This window comes from Mauremys mutica, chromosome 1 (genome assembly GCF_020497125.1).
Source record: "Mauremys mutica isolate MM-2020 ecotype Southern chromosome 1, ASM2049712v1, whole genome shotgun sequence".
In the NCBI taxonomy this organism is placed as follows: Eukaryota; Metazoa; Chordata; order Testudines; family Geoemydidae; genus Mauremys; species Mauremys mutica.
The window spans coordinates 156,978,406-156,994,907 of NC_059072.1; the positions used below are offsets into that span (position 1 = coordinate 156,978,406).

At 49.2% G+C, this 16,502-nt stretch overlaps 1 protein-coding gene across 1 annotated transcript in view; it reads left to right on the forward strand.

The window, feature by feature from the left end:
• The window catches only part of FSTL1 (follistatin like 1), an 84,491-nt gene extending 68,943 nt beyond the window's left edge, over positions 1–15,548 (forward strand). Inside the window, exons 6-11 of the mRNA XM_045001095.1 lie at positions 2,270–2,400; positions 6,419–6,537; positions 8,123–8,235; positions 9,368–9,478; positions 11,285–11,382; positions 11,718–15,548. Coding sequence (XP_044857030.1) covers positions 2,270–2,400; positions 6,419–6,537; positions 8,123–8,235; positions 9,368–9,478; positions 11,285–11,382; positions 11,718–11,762 — 617 coding nt within the window. The 3' untranslated portion in view covers positions 11,763–15,548. The remainder of the gene's footprint in view (positions 1–2,269; positions 2,401–6,418; positions 6,538–8,122; positions 8,236–9,367; positions 9,479–11,284; positions 11,383–11,717) is intronic.
• The last annotated feature ends 954 nt before the right edge of the window (positions 15,549–16,502 follow it).

The following is a 16,502-nucleotide window of genomic DNA, read 5'->3' on the forward strand; positions in this document are numbered from 1 at the left end:
GACCCATTAAAATGGGGTTGCAACCCACTTTGGGGTCCCAATCCCCAGTTTGAGAACCACTGTGCTAAACAATCTGTTTCACTTTGTATTTAACTATGACTCTGAGTACATTTCCCAGGTCTGAGGGCAAGTCTACACTACAAAATTAAGTCAACCTAAATTATGTCGACATACAGCCACTGCAGTAATTGAATTGGTTTTACACGTCCACACTACGCTCCTTGTGTTGGCGGTGCGCAGCCTCACCAGGAGCGCATGCACCGATTTAACCGTCAGTGTGGGGCATTGTGGGATGGCTTCTGAAAGGTAGCAAGAGTCGATGTAAGCAACCCAGTGTCTACACTGACACTGCGTTGACCTAACAACATCGACCTAAGCACTACGTTTCTGGAGGAGGTAGAGTTATTAAGTCGGTGTAGTGGGAGAGTTACACCGATGGGAGCTGCGTTATGTCAACCTAACTGTAGTGTAGACCAGGCCTGAGTGAGGAAGAGCTCTGTGTAAGCTTGAAAGCTTGTCTCTCTCACCAACAGCAGTTGGTCCATTAACAGCTATTACCTCACCCACTTTGTCACTCTAATATCCTGAGACCAACATAGCTACAACAACATTGCAAACAGAGCTCATACGGCCTTGGAAAGAGAGTTGGAGTCTATTGAGGCTTGTGCAGAATTGTTAGCATCAGCAGAATTGTTAACAACGTTCCAATTGCAGAATCTTTAGTGTGAGGGGTACAGAGGCTGACTGCTGAACTGCACTTTGATGGTCAGAGTTACTGCTGATGATGCACAAGATGAAAAGAACCCAGCTTGACTCTCAGGAACCAGGCTGAGTTGGTAGTGCTGATAGATAAAGCAGCCATCCTGTTCCCTGAGCACACTTGATGTGGAGTCGTATACACAGTAAAACATGTAGTCCCATGTCCCATTTTTATGCAGACACTGTCCAAAGTATGCTTCAAGGATGGCTACATTATTGTGCCACTGAAAGAGGGCAGCACTGTTTTGTGAATAGGGGACTGCACTGAGAGTCAGGAGACCTGGGTTCTCTTCCACCAACCTGCTGTGTGACTTTAGGGAAGTCTCGTAACCTCCCTGCACCCATTTCCCCTCCCACTCCTTGTTTTGTCTGTCTATACTGTAAGCTCTTCAAAACATGGACTGTGTTTTACTATGTGTATACTGTATACAGTGCTATTGTCTTTCAGTGAAGGCCTTTAGGAGCTGTCATAATACAAATAATAATAAATAATAATTAATAATCCTTATAAGACAAATCATTTCCTGAATGCAAACCTAAGGCAAAGGACCTTCTCAGGGCGTGACAGTCCTATCATAATGACCAAGGAATTCATAGCTGACCTTACAGAACCCCCAGCTACTGTCTCCCTGTCTGTCTGGTTATTAGAGGTTTTCTTTTCAGCCATAAGGACTAGATCCTTAGGGCCAGATCCTCTGCTGGGGTAAACTGTCATAGCACCCTTGATTTCAATGGAGATGTGACAATTTACACAAGTTGAGGGCCTGGCCCTAAGTTTTTCGATTTTTTTAAATAAAAGATTCGTTTCTGGCACATACAACTGCAGCTACCATGGGAGAGTGGTGGCTTAGCAAACAAACCCAGTTCCATCTTTGATGAGCACTAACTCCTTTCCTTTTCGTATGCAATGGTGTCGTAGCCATGACAGACATAGTGGAGCAGCCAAGAGACTGAAATCCCCTCCCCCCGAGAGACACTGGCAGAGGATGTTGTAGGGGAAGTTTGCCCAGCCCACGCTATCCCTATACTGTGGATGGAGATCTTTATTCTCTCCATGGCTGCCAATCTGGGGCCTTTCGCCAGTGCTAAATATGTTTGCTCTCCCCATGACAGCCAGGATGGTCAGCCTCCTTCCCTCCTCAGGCTGGGCGTTCTTTCAACCCATTGGAGGATAACATTGTGTGTGCGCCCAGAGAGGAGTCGGCTCTGGATCCATTTTTTCATCTTCCACGTGCCACATGACAAGAGGGAGAGGAAGTCACCGAAGCAATGGGGATTGAGAGGATACCATTCTCCTGCCTTTCCACTGGGTGTCACCCTCATCCCAAACATTGTTCACTACTCAGCACCTCCAGCTGGGGTTGGAGATTGCTGATCTCCAGTTCGCACCCCTTCTGTGATAAAAGGAAACTCTGTCACTTGTAACCTGGTGTAGGTTTTTCAATTGTTTCTTGATGTTCTCTCAATTGTATTTCTTCGCTCACCCTTTCTTTCCCTTCTTCCCAAGCAGTTGTCTGCTACCAGTCTGACAGGGACGAGCTCCGGCGCCGCATTATCCAATGGCTCGAGGCCGAGATCATCCCAGATGGCTGGTTCTCAAAGGGCAGCAACTACAGCGAAGTCCTGGACAAGTATTTCAAGGTAAAGAGGGCCAGGGCGGCCCTAGAGATGAGCTCTTGTTTCCTGCCCTACACTGTTATGCAGTGCTGCTGTCACTCTGCAGTGACATGCCAGGTGGCTACAGTAAGTGAAGCCCCTGCAGTGTGATTAGGGCCAGAGCGTCTGGGGCGGTTCTCAGTTCGTATAAATCTTTCGCCTTTTACTAAAGAGTGACCAAGTATGGGTGCAGGGCTGCCTGCAGCAGCACCTCCCTCCCCCACACAGGCAGCTGCCCCCCCTGCCTGTCCCTCTTATCCCTCAGTTGAGGTACAGGAGCATCTTTCAAACTATGTAATGCATTAGGGGGTGGGTGGGTCCTGAATGGTACGTGTTTGTTTCAATGTTACAAAGTGTTACAAGGGGTGGGTGGGTCTTGAAAATCTCCAAAAAATGTGTTATGTAATTTATGGGCAGCCCCACAGGAGCCAGAGCAGCTGAGAGGCAGCAAGAAGCTGGAGCCTCCTCCCATCTGAGGAGGGCTCCTGGCTCCAGCTGGCAGACATGCCCTGGAGGGGGCTGGGAGAGGGACAGAAATGAGTGGGGCAGGAAGAAGGGGACAGATCTCTTGGGATAGGTGGGGCTGGGGAACTGCAGAGGGAAAACTGAGGAAAAAGGAGAGGAAGATGTAAGTGCTGAGCCTTCAGAGACAAGAAACCCAGAAGGGAAGCACAGGGAAGGATGCACAAGGAGGAGGCTGGGGATGGAGGGGGGCTTGGGGTGGTCCTAGCCCTTTGCCCCAATTCAGATTGGGGTGGGAGGCATGTGGGGGCTTTTCCTTGGGAGCCCAATCTCAAAGGATAAAGCCCCTGGGGCTGCAGAGACTCGGCTCAAATCCCCAGCCGTGAAGAGAGAGAATAACCTCTTATGCTTCCCAGCCTTTTCATTCAGCGCCTTTCTTGGAGTCAGTAAATTCCCCTTCCCCCGTCCCTTTCCCTTGTGTAAGTGGCAGATCACACACTCCCTGCTTGCTTCTGCCACCCTCAGCACATCTCTCCCTCCCCATCCTGACGTGGCCCAGAGCCTGCGGGGAGTTGGGGACCAGGTGGTTTAAATAAGGAGGTGTTGACAGTGAGAGATTAATGGCACCTGACAGGAGTTAGCTCTGAAATTTGCCATGGCAATGGCACCCGAGAAGCCAGCCAAGCTCTCAGCCTTTATAGCTATTAACACTGGTGCCTTTTATGGGAGCCCTCTAGTGATTCACTGCCTCAGGCTTACCCATGGGCATCTGCCATCACCCCAAGTGATGGGGTGACCTGCAGAGTAGAGCTACGCAATCCCTCCCCCGCCACAAACACTGTCCCCAGCTCCTTCCTCAAAGGGCCGCCCTGTGCCACAGGCTGTGATGTATTATCCAGAGCCAGCCATGTGCTCACTCCGCTGATGTCAGCACTCTGAGGAGCAGGCCCCCTGCTATGAGCCTAATGAAAACCGTGTCTGCAGCACAGAGGCAAACCCGCTCCTGCTGGCTTGATTGAGCATCTCACTGTTTCCCCTTTCCTTTGTCTGCTGATTCCAGCTTCAGGCTGGGGAATACTCCCCTGACAAAGCCATAGCCTTTCTCCGCACAAAAGCAAAAGCTAACACCCCTCGCCTCCCAGTTTATCCTGGGCATTTAATGGCATCCACCAGGAATGTCCATTCCCCAGGGGCTGTACAGTATTTTAGGATGAAATTCAGTCCATGTGAGAACTGGGGACTAACAAGGCTGATATGAGTCAGGCATAATGAATGGTGGCAGAGATTGTGCAAATATTCCTCCATAGCTTGACAAATGCCTGCTAAACCCAGGGTTGTGAGTTCAATCCTTGAGGGCAAAAATCAGTACTTGGTCCTGCTAGTGAAGGCAGGGGGCTGGACTCAATGACCTTTCGAGATCCCTTCCAGTCCTAGGAGATAGGATAGGAAATGCATCTCAACCCTGACCTGTAGGAATTCTACTGAACCCACGGGAACCTCACCCGGTATTGGCCAATGCCCCTCACTCCTGCCCTGCAGCCCTCTTTCTTTTCGCCCGCCCCCCAAGCTATTCCAGCCCTGGGCTCCCCACACAGCTCTGCCAATGCCCCTCACTGCTGCTCTGCAGTTGTTCTTCCTCCCCGCCCCCTGCTATCCCAGTATTGGGTTCCCCAAACAGCTTGGCCAATGCACCTTAATCCTGACCTGCAGCACCAACTATTCATCCTCTTCTCTTTGAATAGTGGTCAGCAGTTAGGGGGCTAAGCCATTTCCCTTATGAGACTCTGTCTTGTGAGATGCATTAATGTGACTCAAGTATGGGACATGAGCCACCAAAGCCTAGACCTTCAAAGGGATTTGTGTCAAGGGCTGTTAGGCCTCTTTATCCCATCCAGGGACCTCAGGGCAGCAGAGGGACATGCAGTGCTGGACAAAGCAGACTTCACTGAACCTGATTCTGTGGAAACTGCGGCCCTCCTTGTAAACAGTGTTGTGGGACATGTAGTGTTCAGAGCCCATGGAGCTGGAGACACATTAGCAGGACAGTTATGCACTGGCTGCAGAGAGGATAATAATTTTCCCTGCCCTACCACTTTTCATCCGAGGGTCTGAAAGCAACCTACAGGAACTGATGAATGGAGCCTCAGGCACCAGAGGGGACTAAGACACAAGGAGTGGAAGTGTCTTGACCGAGCCACACAGCAAAATTTCTCCAGCACCTTTTATAGCATTCAGTAAACAGGATTCTTTTCTCCCACCTTTGCATTGCAACCGCCTGAGTTGGGAAGGGACACAGCAGCTACTGAAAAGTGCACTGCAGCACTATGCACCAGTTTAGGATAGGAACTGAAGAACTGCATCTGTGTGAAACTGCAGAAGGAATTTATGAAGGTAGAGTGTAATTACTCTCCTTGGAATTTAGCTAGGACACTGTGGCTAAACACTCCACTCTTGAGTGACATGCGACCTTCATGGCCAAATGTGGCTACTGTGAAAATATCTGTTCTTTTTCTTTAAATCTATAGCTGGAAGACAGGCATATGGGGGCTGAGGATGGTTCTAGGCAGAAGCTCTGCAGTGAAGCAGAGAGAGAGAGAGAGAGCAGCTTGAGGGATAATACTCGTTTCCTTATTCTAATGAAGTCTCTTGTTCGGCGTTAGCAGAAATTGACTCTTCCTGTGATTCTTTGCCATTAGCATATGACAGTCAAGACCCTGGTTTTACACCTGTCTGAAAGTTTGCACCAACCCAGCATCTCTAAAACATAATTGGTCCATTTCATGCCAGAAAATGGGTAAGGGCCACCTGGAACAAAGGGAGGAAATGATCTGACCATGCTGCGGCCATAAAACAAGCAGCCAGAGATGAATGAGAATCAGTGCGAACTAGTGGCCAGTGCAGAGGAGTGGGAATCAGGACTCCTGCATTCTCATCCGAGCTCTAACACCAACTCTCTGGGTGGTATAGATAAGTCACTTCCTATCTATAAGCCTCGGTTTCCTTTTCTGCAGAATAGGGGGAATGATATCTGCCCCATAAAAGAGTTGGGTTTTGAAGATGCAAAATGCTACATAGCAAGAGAGCTGGGTGAAAATTTTTGGACCTCTAGTTTATTTGATGAAAATTGCAGTTTGGGGTGACCAAAACTGTTCAGAAATTTGACCCAAATAGTTTTAGCCATTGACAAAATGGCCAGAGGAAAAGGAAGAGATGGTGCTGCAGCTGCTGGCACTTCCCCCTTCTTTCCTTCTCTCCCTTTCCATCCCCTTCTCTTGCGCCCCCTCCTCCCCCCCCCAATAACCTTTAGCCCAGTGAGAAGGGCACTCACTTGGGATGTGGGAATCCTGGCTGTAGAGCAGACCCCATTTCCGATTCGGTTCAGCCCACACCAAACTTTGTTTTTCCAATTTATTGGCATTGCCACTGAGCTAAAGAATTGGTCATTCATCCAGCTCCATTTGCAAGTGTGTGTAGAAAAGGGAAAGGAATGGGAACAGGACAATGCCTTAGCCCTCTAGTGTCCATCTTCTCACCTCTACAGAGCTTCGATGGTGGGGATTCTCGCCTGGACTCCAATGAGTTCCTGAAGTTTGTGGAACAGAATGAAACTGCTATTAACATCACCACCTATGTGGACCAAGAGACCAACAAGCTACTCAGGTAACCTGGGGCAGGGAGGCAAGCAGGAGGGGCAGCAGACGGGAAGGGAGAGCTAGCTGCTAATCATTAGTCAAACAACCATTGGGAAGTGACACTCAAAATGGCAAGAGAATTCACACCAACCTCAAGTATCAGAGGGGTAGCCGTGTTAGTCGGTATCCACAAAAACAATGAGGAGTCCGGTGGCACCTTAAAAACTAACAAATTTATTTGGGCATAAGCTTTCGTGGGTAAAATACCCACTTCTTCAGATACAGGGAGCAAAAATTACAGATACAGGCATAGATATACTGGTACATGAAGAGAAGGGAGAGAACCAAGTGGAGAACCAGTGTTGACAAGGCCAATTCAGTCAGGGTGGATGTGGTCCACTCCCAATAATTGATGAGGAGGTGTCAATACCAAGAGAGGGAAAATTGCTTTTGTAGTGAGCCAGCCACCCCCAGTCCCTATTCAAGCCCATATTAATGGTGTTAAATTTGCAAATGAATTGAACCTCTGCAGTTTCTCTTTGAAGTCTGTTTTTGAAGTTTTTTTGTTGAAGGATGGCTACTTTTAAATCTGTTATTGAATGTCCAGGGAGATTGAAGTGTTCTCCTACTGGCTTCAACCTAGTATCTTGCAAATCCAGTCCTCCTTGCTTTCCAAAATGCCTGAAATAAAACAAAAATCGCATCAGGATTAAGCATTTAACCTGACCTGAAATTTTTTCAACTTTTCGATTCACTAAAAATTGAGAAAAAAAAATGTGTTTTCAGTTTGACTCAAAAGGAAACACTTTTTTGATTTTTCAGACTTGCCAGCTAAATGAAAAGTCCATTCCGGGCCCATCTCTACCTGGGGTGCTGGTGGGGGACAGGGGGCAGGGGCGGCTCTAGAAATTCCGCCACCCCAAGCAGGGCGGCGCACTGCGCCGCTCGCGCCGCCCTTCCCCGGTCCCGCGGCCGGGGCAGAAGTGCCTGCGGACCGTCCCGTGGTCCCACGGCTCCGGTGGAGCATCTGCAGGCATGCCTGCGGGAGCTCCGTCAGAGCCTTGGGACGAGCGCACCCGCCGCATCATGGCTGCGGGAGCTCAAGCGGAGCCGCGGGAATAGGGGACCCTCCGCAGTCATGCCTGCGGCAGGTCCGCTCGTCCCGGGGCTCCGGTGGACCTCCCGCAGGCATGACTGCAGAAGGTCCGCCGGAGCCAAATGCCGCCCTGCCAGGACAATGCCGCCCCACGCGCCTGCTTGGCGCGCTGGGGTCTGGAGCCGGCCCTGCGCAGGGGGAAGGCAGAAGTTCACAGCGATGCCTCCATTCTGCAGTAAAACTAACAATAAAATATCATTGATAAGGCTGAGCTGGAGATTTGCTTCTGCTACTAACTTGTTCAGAATAACTCCCCAGCAAAGCAGCAATCGGAGCCTGTTTCTCCTCTGCTGTATGTAGTAGATTCTATTACAACAGTCACTTTGCTGGCCTGGCCCTGAGCTCTAGCGCTTACTGCCCTGCACTTACTTGTCCAGATCCCTGCATCAGGAAGAGCAGGGGCCATAGGCAAGTCAGCACCCTGAGCCCCATGCCCATTGTATCTGTTTCCTTTCAGGGGACTCTGTGTGGACGCCCTCATTGAGCTGTCTGATGAGAATGCCGACTGGAAACTCAGCTTCAATGAGTTCCTCAAGTGCCTCAACCCGTCCTTCAACCCACCAGAGAAAAGTATGTTCTTCTCCCCTGCACCAGGGGCAGACAGAGGCTCCGGAAAGGGGGGAGAGAATAGATGAGCTTAGAGCCAGACATAGGAGGCAGGCACTCTAAAGCTCATCCAATACACCTCACTCCTGCCCTGCAGCCTCCCCTGCTATTCCAGTGCTAGGGTCCCCACACAGCTCCGCCAATGCCCCTCACTCCTGCCCTGCAGCCTCCCCTGCTATTCCAGTGCAGGGCTCCCCACACAGCCCTGCCAATGCACCTCACTCCTGCCCTGCAGCCTCCCCTGCTATTCCAGTGCTGGGCTCCCCACACAGCCCTGCCAGTGCACCTCAGTCCTGCCCTGCAGCCCCACTGCTATTCCAGTGCTGGGCTCCCCACACAGCCCTGCCAGTGCACCTCAGTCCTGCCCTGCAGCCTCCCCTTATATTAGGGTATATGGGACGTGGGTTTCAGAAAGGCAGGTCAATGGGGAATGTATGTTTGGATGATCAAGTAAGGGATTCAGCAGTGGGGAGATGAGTGCATGTCTGAACAATTGAGGCGGCTGGGCACTGGGCAGGTCTCAGTCCAGAGAAGAGCCTTGCCTTGCTCTGGCTTTCAGTTACCAGATACCCTCCCTGACCATCTTCCTGTAACTCATCAGCCTTCTGAACCCAATTTAGATTTGCAATTTATGTGGAAACGGCTCAGCGTTCTAAGGGTTAAACATCATTTAGCAGCTGATCTAATTGTCTCACTAGGGAGTGTGCTCCCCAGTAGGCCCGGCGGGTCGGGGTTCATGTCCTACACAAAGGCTTAGTGTGATGATACAGTGAACTCAGCGGGTGATGATACAGTGCAGGCCATGGTGATACTGCTAGTGGAACAGAAAACTGAACTCCCTCGTGCCCCTTCCAGGGGAAAGTCAGACACCCCACAAGCACTCCCTGAAAATGCTGTCCATGGTGCTCTTCGACAGAAGATGGGGCTTCAGGTCCCAGGGTGGGTGGGAGTGACAAATAGAGGCTGTGGTGGCCCCTGCTGTATTAACTCACAAGTGCTTAGGGGAGACTTGAGGAAACAAAGAACTCCCAGAATCCAATTGCCTGTATCTGCCCTGTACATCAAAGCCAATTCCCCTTGTTCTTGCTCCTTCTAGAATGTGCCCTTGAAGATGAAACATATGAGGATGGAGCTGAGACCCAAGTGGAGTGCAACCGCTGCGTCTGTGCCTGTGGGAACTGGGTGTGCACTGCCATGACCTGTGAGGGTAGGTACAACCTGCAAAGGGCTGGGGCAAGTAGGAAGTTTTGTCTTCTGGTTGTTGCAAGGCGCTGGGTTTCTGGGCCTGTGACTTCTATTCCCAGCTCTTCAGAATCATAGAATATCAGGGTTGGAAGGGACCTCAAGAGATCATCTAGTCCAAACCCCTGCTCAAAGCAGCACCAATCCCCAAATGGTCCTCTCAAGGATTGAACTCACAACCCTGGGTTTAGCAGGCCAATGCTCTTCCTCGCAGTCATTGTAAGACCTTGAGCAAGTCACTTCCCTCTATGTGCCTCAGAGTCCCCAGCTTCTGTAAAATAGGGATTATGATCCTGTTCTACTCCAGAGAGAGGTGAGGAGACTTAATTCATGACTGTTAGAGAAGTGCCTTGAGAGCCTTCAAATAAAAGCTCTTACAGAAGGAAAAATTATTATTATTTGTATGAAGGGAAGTATCCTTTATAATGAAACTTGACCGATCATCCATCTCTTGTCCCTTGGGATGTCTCCTCACACCAGTTTCAAGCTGTGACAGCCGTGCTACAGATGGGGAAGCCCTAATGGGTTTCTTAATTGGGCGCCTTACATCAGGAGGATCAACTCATCTCACAGAGTTCATTGCGCATTTGGAAGCCAGTTGGTCTCCCTGTGTAAGACTTTGGGAAATGCTTTATTCTCTTGATAAACAGCCAGCCCACCCTCATGGCGCTGCTCTGCATTCTTCTGGCCTCCCAGCTTCTTATGAAGGGCCTTTGCATGGAAACAGCACCTCTGTTTCTTAACACATTACCTCTTAAGAGTGTTGGTAGCATGGTAGCTCCCACTGAGAGAGACGCCAGCACCATGAACAGATGTGGAGATAGTAAAACAGTGACCAATGTTAACAGAATTACTTCAAAAATTCATTTGGTGATAACACAGTAGAAGCCTCTGAATTGATTCACCCCACTGAACCGTTTCCCTTTGCCCCTAGTAACAGGAATTCCTGATTCAGAGAAGATGCTGTTTTAATCCTGATACTGTTACCTAGGGAGTTGTGGATCCCTTTATGCTATGAGGCAGGCCCACGGGGTTGGGTGGCTGGGAGAGAGACTGTACCTGCTGTCTGCCCAGTGCTAGCATCAGAGGTGGCTGCAAGACACCCTGCATGGCCACCGAGCATGGGTCGTTGAAGTGGAGGGAGAAAACAAGTAGCATGCAATGGGCTAACAATTCTCGCCCTTTCTGCCTGTGTCATAGCTATGGCGGGACCAAAAGCTGCTGTCAGAGGAGTAAGCAGACCAAAGTGGCATGAGTGTCAGGCAGATCTGAATACCAGTAAATGAGCAAAAGGCATCTCCATTAAGTGGAATTAAATATCCTTGGGCTTCTGTATGTTCCCTGAGAGAGATCCTGAATAAGCAGATGTGCCAATTAAATGGAGTGCATCATGCGTATTTCTATCTGCCTAAGATTTGTTTAGCCAGTGAAAGTGTTTAGTTGTGACTGGCTTTCTTTTTCAATAACAAGCACGGAGGGCAGAGCCTAGTTCATTTCTGATTTATTTATCTTTTACTCTTGGGGGAGTTGCATGGATACACACCTCATGTACCCCAGGCGGAGACAGACTCCTCCCTCTTTCCTGACAGCAAAGAAGGAGGGGTGAGAACTCACCAGCTCTCATTTCTCCAGACAAAGCAAGCCCCAGTGAGCCTGAGATCTGTTGTGGCATGACACAGGCTGAACCCACCCTGGCTCTCTCACCTCCATATCACCATCTGAGAGCTGTCCTAACATCTGGGATGGCTCTAAACTTCACTTGTGTTTTCAGGGAAGAACCAGAAGGTGCCTGTAGGGGGGCAGCAACCCGAGGAGGAGCTGACTGAGGAGGAGCTGGCCAGATACGTTCAAGAACTGCAAAAGCATCAGGTTAGGCTGGAATCTCTTTGTCCATAATCTGTGTGGAAATTTCTCCTTGCTAGAGATCTCCTTCCTCTGTATCTCAGATATTTTCTGGCAAAGAAGAGGAGTACATTGGCTTGTGGGAGGGGGGAACTCCCTTTCTCCCTTTGGGATGGTCCCTCCATGGCAGGGGTGAGGCACATTCGATGGAGGTAGTTTGAGGGGTGAGGGTGGAATGCCGGGCCTGCTGCCGCCCGTGATGTACTGTCCTATGGAGAAACAGAAGCCTTCAGTCTGCTGGCACCTCTCACTAGCACTAATGTGGAATCGCAGGGCCTCAATCTAATGCTCTCTCTCTGCAGGAGACGGCTGAGAAGACCAAGCGAATGAGCACCAAAGAGATGTAAGGGACCTCCTCACTGGAGGAGCCCAGGGGACAGGCCAGATCTGCTGTCCTGTCCTTCAGCGCCGAGCTCAATATGCACAAGTGTCTTCTACAGTCGCCCAGTCACAGATATTTACGTTGTTTAGCGATGAGGTTTTTGTTTTGTTATTAAAAAAGGAAGCAGGGGAGGGGAGCACAGTCCACCTGGTTGGGGGAGTCACTGCTGGAGACTAGTGAGAACAGGAGGGAATTACAGCAGCCTCTAGGATACCCCTCACAGAGGACATCTTCTCTGCAGTCCAGGGCAAGGGCCAATTAAGGCAATGAGCAGGGAATTCTGTGCCAAAAGGAAAACCTGGGGAAGGGGGAGGTGAGTGCTGGGGGGAGGGGGTTAACCTCCTGGGAATCTTCCAGTTTCTAGGGTTTAGCATGCACCTGCTTTGGCAGCAGGAACATGTAAGGGAACGTTCTGTGGCTGAGCATACATCCTGTGGGGCACAATCAGCCAGGGATGTGGCCTCAGGTCACCATCTTCTTGTCTTCCCTGTGCCTTTCTGCCTTCCCCCAACCTCCTTCTCTCCTGTTCTCCTTTCTGTCCTTTCCCCATCCTCCCTGTCCACCTGGCACTGTCCGTCCCCCTCCAGCTTCCATGGGCCTCACCCCAGGCATCTCCCCTTGTGTTAATTGACTTTACTTGACTCCTGGAGTTCCTAGTGAGCTGCCCAGCATGCTCCTCCCTGCCTGCAGCCAGCCACTCCTAGCAACTCCTACAATGCCTTGTGGGCCCCAAAGTCACACTATTCCCTTTGACATCTTCCTGGCCCCCTATCGCTCCAGTCCCCTCACAAAGATGCTACATTACAATATTTTCTCTTATCACACTCACACCCTTTTTGTTTTACAACTTTATTTTCTAGGGTAGCAACTGAGCTTTTGTATTTTTAGGCAGTAGCTTTAGATATTTTGCTATTGAAAGTGCTGCAATTCCTGTGCATGGTTTGCATTTGCCTCTATCCAGCACGTACAATCAGCACAACAGCTTCTAAGCACAACAGCTTCAGAGCACCTCTCAGCTTAGTGCTGCAGTGTCCCTCACGGTGGAGAGAGACAGGATTCGGTATAGTAAATATAAAGGGGATTCTTTATTGAGGCTGCTGGACACAGACAGACCCTGTGGTTCTCTCTCTGGCTCTCTAGTGTGCAGACTATCCCATCCTGTGCTGCCAGGTTTTACCGCAGGAGGTCTCCCTAAATCACATGAATGCCTGGAAGGAAGTGCAGGCTACACTAAACAAGGGACAGAGGGACTGTCCCTGTACCCCGCTATAACACGACCCGATATAACACGAATTCAGATATAACGCGGTAAAGCAGTGCTCCGGGGGGCAGGGCTGCACACTCCGGTGGATCAAAGCAAGTTCGATATAACATGGTTTCACCTATAACGCGGTAAGATTTTTTTGGCTCCTGAGCACAGTGTTATATCGGGGTAGAGGTGTATATCTATCAGCTGCAGCCTGCAATGTGAGTGATCATCTCTCTCCCTCTGTCCAATTTGAGGGTAAATCAGCCAGATTGTCTTTGGCCTGTATTCTGAGGTCCCACCTGAATTGAGTTAAGATCAGGGATGTGCGCACATCCCCCTGTGGCAGCCTGCCAAGCCTGTGTGTTCAGATCAGTCCATAGCTGATTGTCGTAGCTTCCCTTTCAGGATCATTTTCTTTTGGCCACTTTTTTTTTTCTCTAAGCAGTGGGCCTAGATACAACTGTGATACTCTTTGAGGGAATGGTCTTTTGTCAGCGACCCCGTCCCCTCAAGCCCAATGGGTTCTCCTGTTATATTCAACTTTACTTCATATACACACACATACACGCCCATTTCCCTGTTCCAGTCATGCCTTGATGCACATTCCCAGTCATTACGCTTAGGCTGAGTCAAGATGATTCTGGCTTCAGTCTTCTCCCTTTGAATAAGCTGAATGATCACCTCACGACCTGCACTCCCTAGTGATTACTCAAGCAAACCTCCCATTGGCCTCAGTTAGAGTTAGTTCTGCTTGAAGCAAGATTAGCAAGGCTGAGCTGTAGCCTTCCCTTTATTCAAAGCACTTTCCCGGCAGAGAAGGGGAAGAGTGAGTTAGTGTAGGGAAAGAAGAAAGCTTGAACGCTGGTACAGTTATCAGCTAATCTCTTGTACTGTTGTCTTGGTCTTGATGTTGCCACTGTCTCTTCATACTGTGGACTTCAGAGAGACACGGACAGACTCTGATCTCAGTTACACCTGTGTAACTCTAAGGTATCTCCATTGACTTCAGTGAAGTTACTCCAGATTTACACCATAGGGAGATCAGAATCTGCCCATAATGCTTCGAGGCTTTGGAGTAATACGCCAGTGAGCTGATTCTGCGCTCATGTTGGTGTAAATCAGAAGTAATGTCAATGGCATTACCCCAGGTTTACACTGGAGTAGGTGAGAGGTGAATTAGTCCCTAGAACTCAGGGGGGGACCCAGTTTGAGGGGAAAAAACAATGCTACTCGGGGAATTCAGAGTGAAATGATAGTTGTTCCCTCTCCCTTGTTAGTGGTATCAGAGGAATTGGTTGGTGAGATGGGAATGCCCAATGGACATGCCCCCTATTCTTCCCACCCACTCTACAAATGGATGTCTGGAGCACATTGGGTCTGGAGTCACTGGCACACTGTTTTAATTCTTTGCCTTAGTCTGAAATAGTGAAAGTAGCTCATACCTCCCACCTCCTCTCCTACCACCTTCCCCAGCTGAGACCACTTGCCCCATTAAAGTGCCTTAGGGAAAATGCAACAACATGCCTTAAAAAGCAAACATTTTCATCATTGGGAAAAACAGCTTATTTTCCAACCAGTAAGATCCCAAAGTAGGAAGCGTTGGCTGAGGAGCCAAGTATGTGCAGTGGGGGAGACGTCAAACCATGGCTGAAGGCGTTATGTAGTTTTCAGAGTTTTATGCAACATGCCCTGTGATAATCCTCCAATGTACTGTAGGTGTGTAGGCTGTGGAGACTACAGCTCCCAGCAGGCAATGCAGTTAGGCTGCTCAGGTCAACGTGGAGCATTGCACGCTGTGATCTGTAGTCTCAACAGCGTGACCCTAATGAAACAGTAGCCACAATCACCTCCGGTTTATGCAAAATATGTGGTGCCCCTTGACAAGCCACAAGAGTGACCCTTGGTGAGGCAAAGTCTGGGCATGTGAGATTTCACTGCCACACAGGTCAAAGCAGGACAACTGGGGCATAGTTAATTGCCCTGTGTAGAGACAGGGCTGCCTCCTACAGAACCTTTTCATTTCCTTTGTTTCCCCTAAGAAGAAAAATATCATTTAAGATGTAACGTGTTGAAAACATCGCTGGTTTCAAGGGCTATTATACCCAAATGATGCATGAACATCTCTCAAGTCGAAGGGTGTGACCCCAGTATGTTATATAAGAAACAGTCCTACCCAGGCTGAGTGGTAAAAGACCATATCACACAACAGGCTTTTCTATCTCTAATTCCTAGGGTGTGATCTGGCAGATGAGTCAGGAAAATGCTGAGCTCCAAAAACAGTTCTCTGGGATATTCGCGGTAGAGTCTGCAAGGGGCAGGAAAGGCATTTTTTACAAAAGCCAACACAAATTAACCCCTTCTCTCTCTCTCTATTTCCCTTGTGTATGTGTGTGAAATGTATCAGTATTCTGTAGGTTTCATTAGTGCACTTATTTTACTTGGTTTTGTATTTTTTGTGGGGAGGGAGTTGGATATAACTGCCAAATAAACAAAACAAAATCATAATGTTTCCTTTGTTCCTTATTTTTTTATAAGACCAAAGTAGAATCAGCGTTAGGATTTCTGAGCTCCCTCTACAGTCCTCACAATGGCTCTAACTTTCTCAGCAATAAAAATAAGAGTGTTCATTATTTGCACTTACAGACCATAACTGCTTTCCTACAAGGCGCAAAGCACTTTACACGGTGGGTCACTATCGCTGTCCTCATGTTATAAATGGGGAAGCTGAGGCATGGAAAGAGGAAGGGATTTGCCCATAGCTATGCAGAGTGTCAGGGATAAAGAAGGGAATAGAACCTAGAAGTCCTGTGTCACAGTCACATGCTCTAATCACTAGTTGCTGCTGCCGCCACCTCCCATTCTGCTCCATGCCCCCTTCCCAATCTGCTCGTTCACTTACTCATGCAATGTACGCACAAAAGGAGGCCAGCAAATGTCTCACCAGGATGTGTGTACGGTACCAAGCATGATGACACCCAGCCGGGATGTGACCACAAGATACATATTTAGTAATAATCCCAGAGCCTCCCTTCTCCATGCGCTGTGGGTGGATGGGTCGGGCAGAACGAACTCATGGCCAAACAGTGCATGATTTTTAATCCTGGCGCTGACATTGATTCACTGTTGTGTTTGGAGGTACAAAAGACTCCATGCCACTACTGAGTGTTCAGTAGCCCTTTGTGGGTACCACACGTAGCACAGCTATGTGAGCTTGAGCAAGTCACTGCATCGTTCTGTGCTGGGGGTGAGAAAAGTACCCTACATGCGGGTTGGTGGGATCAGTGAATGTTTGTAAAATGCGTATTATTCTCTCCCCACTTCTCCACTTCGTAGTAGTTCTTCCAGACTTCATACAGATCTTTACAATGAGGCATAGCTAGCAGAGTGCACGTACCAGGCCCAACCACCCCACATAACACTTGTAGCTGTCCCGCACAGCAGGGTCCCCACTAGTCA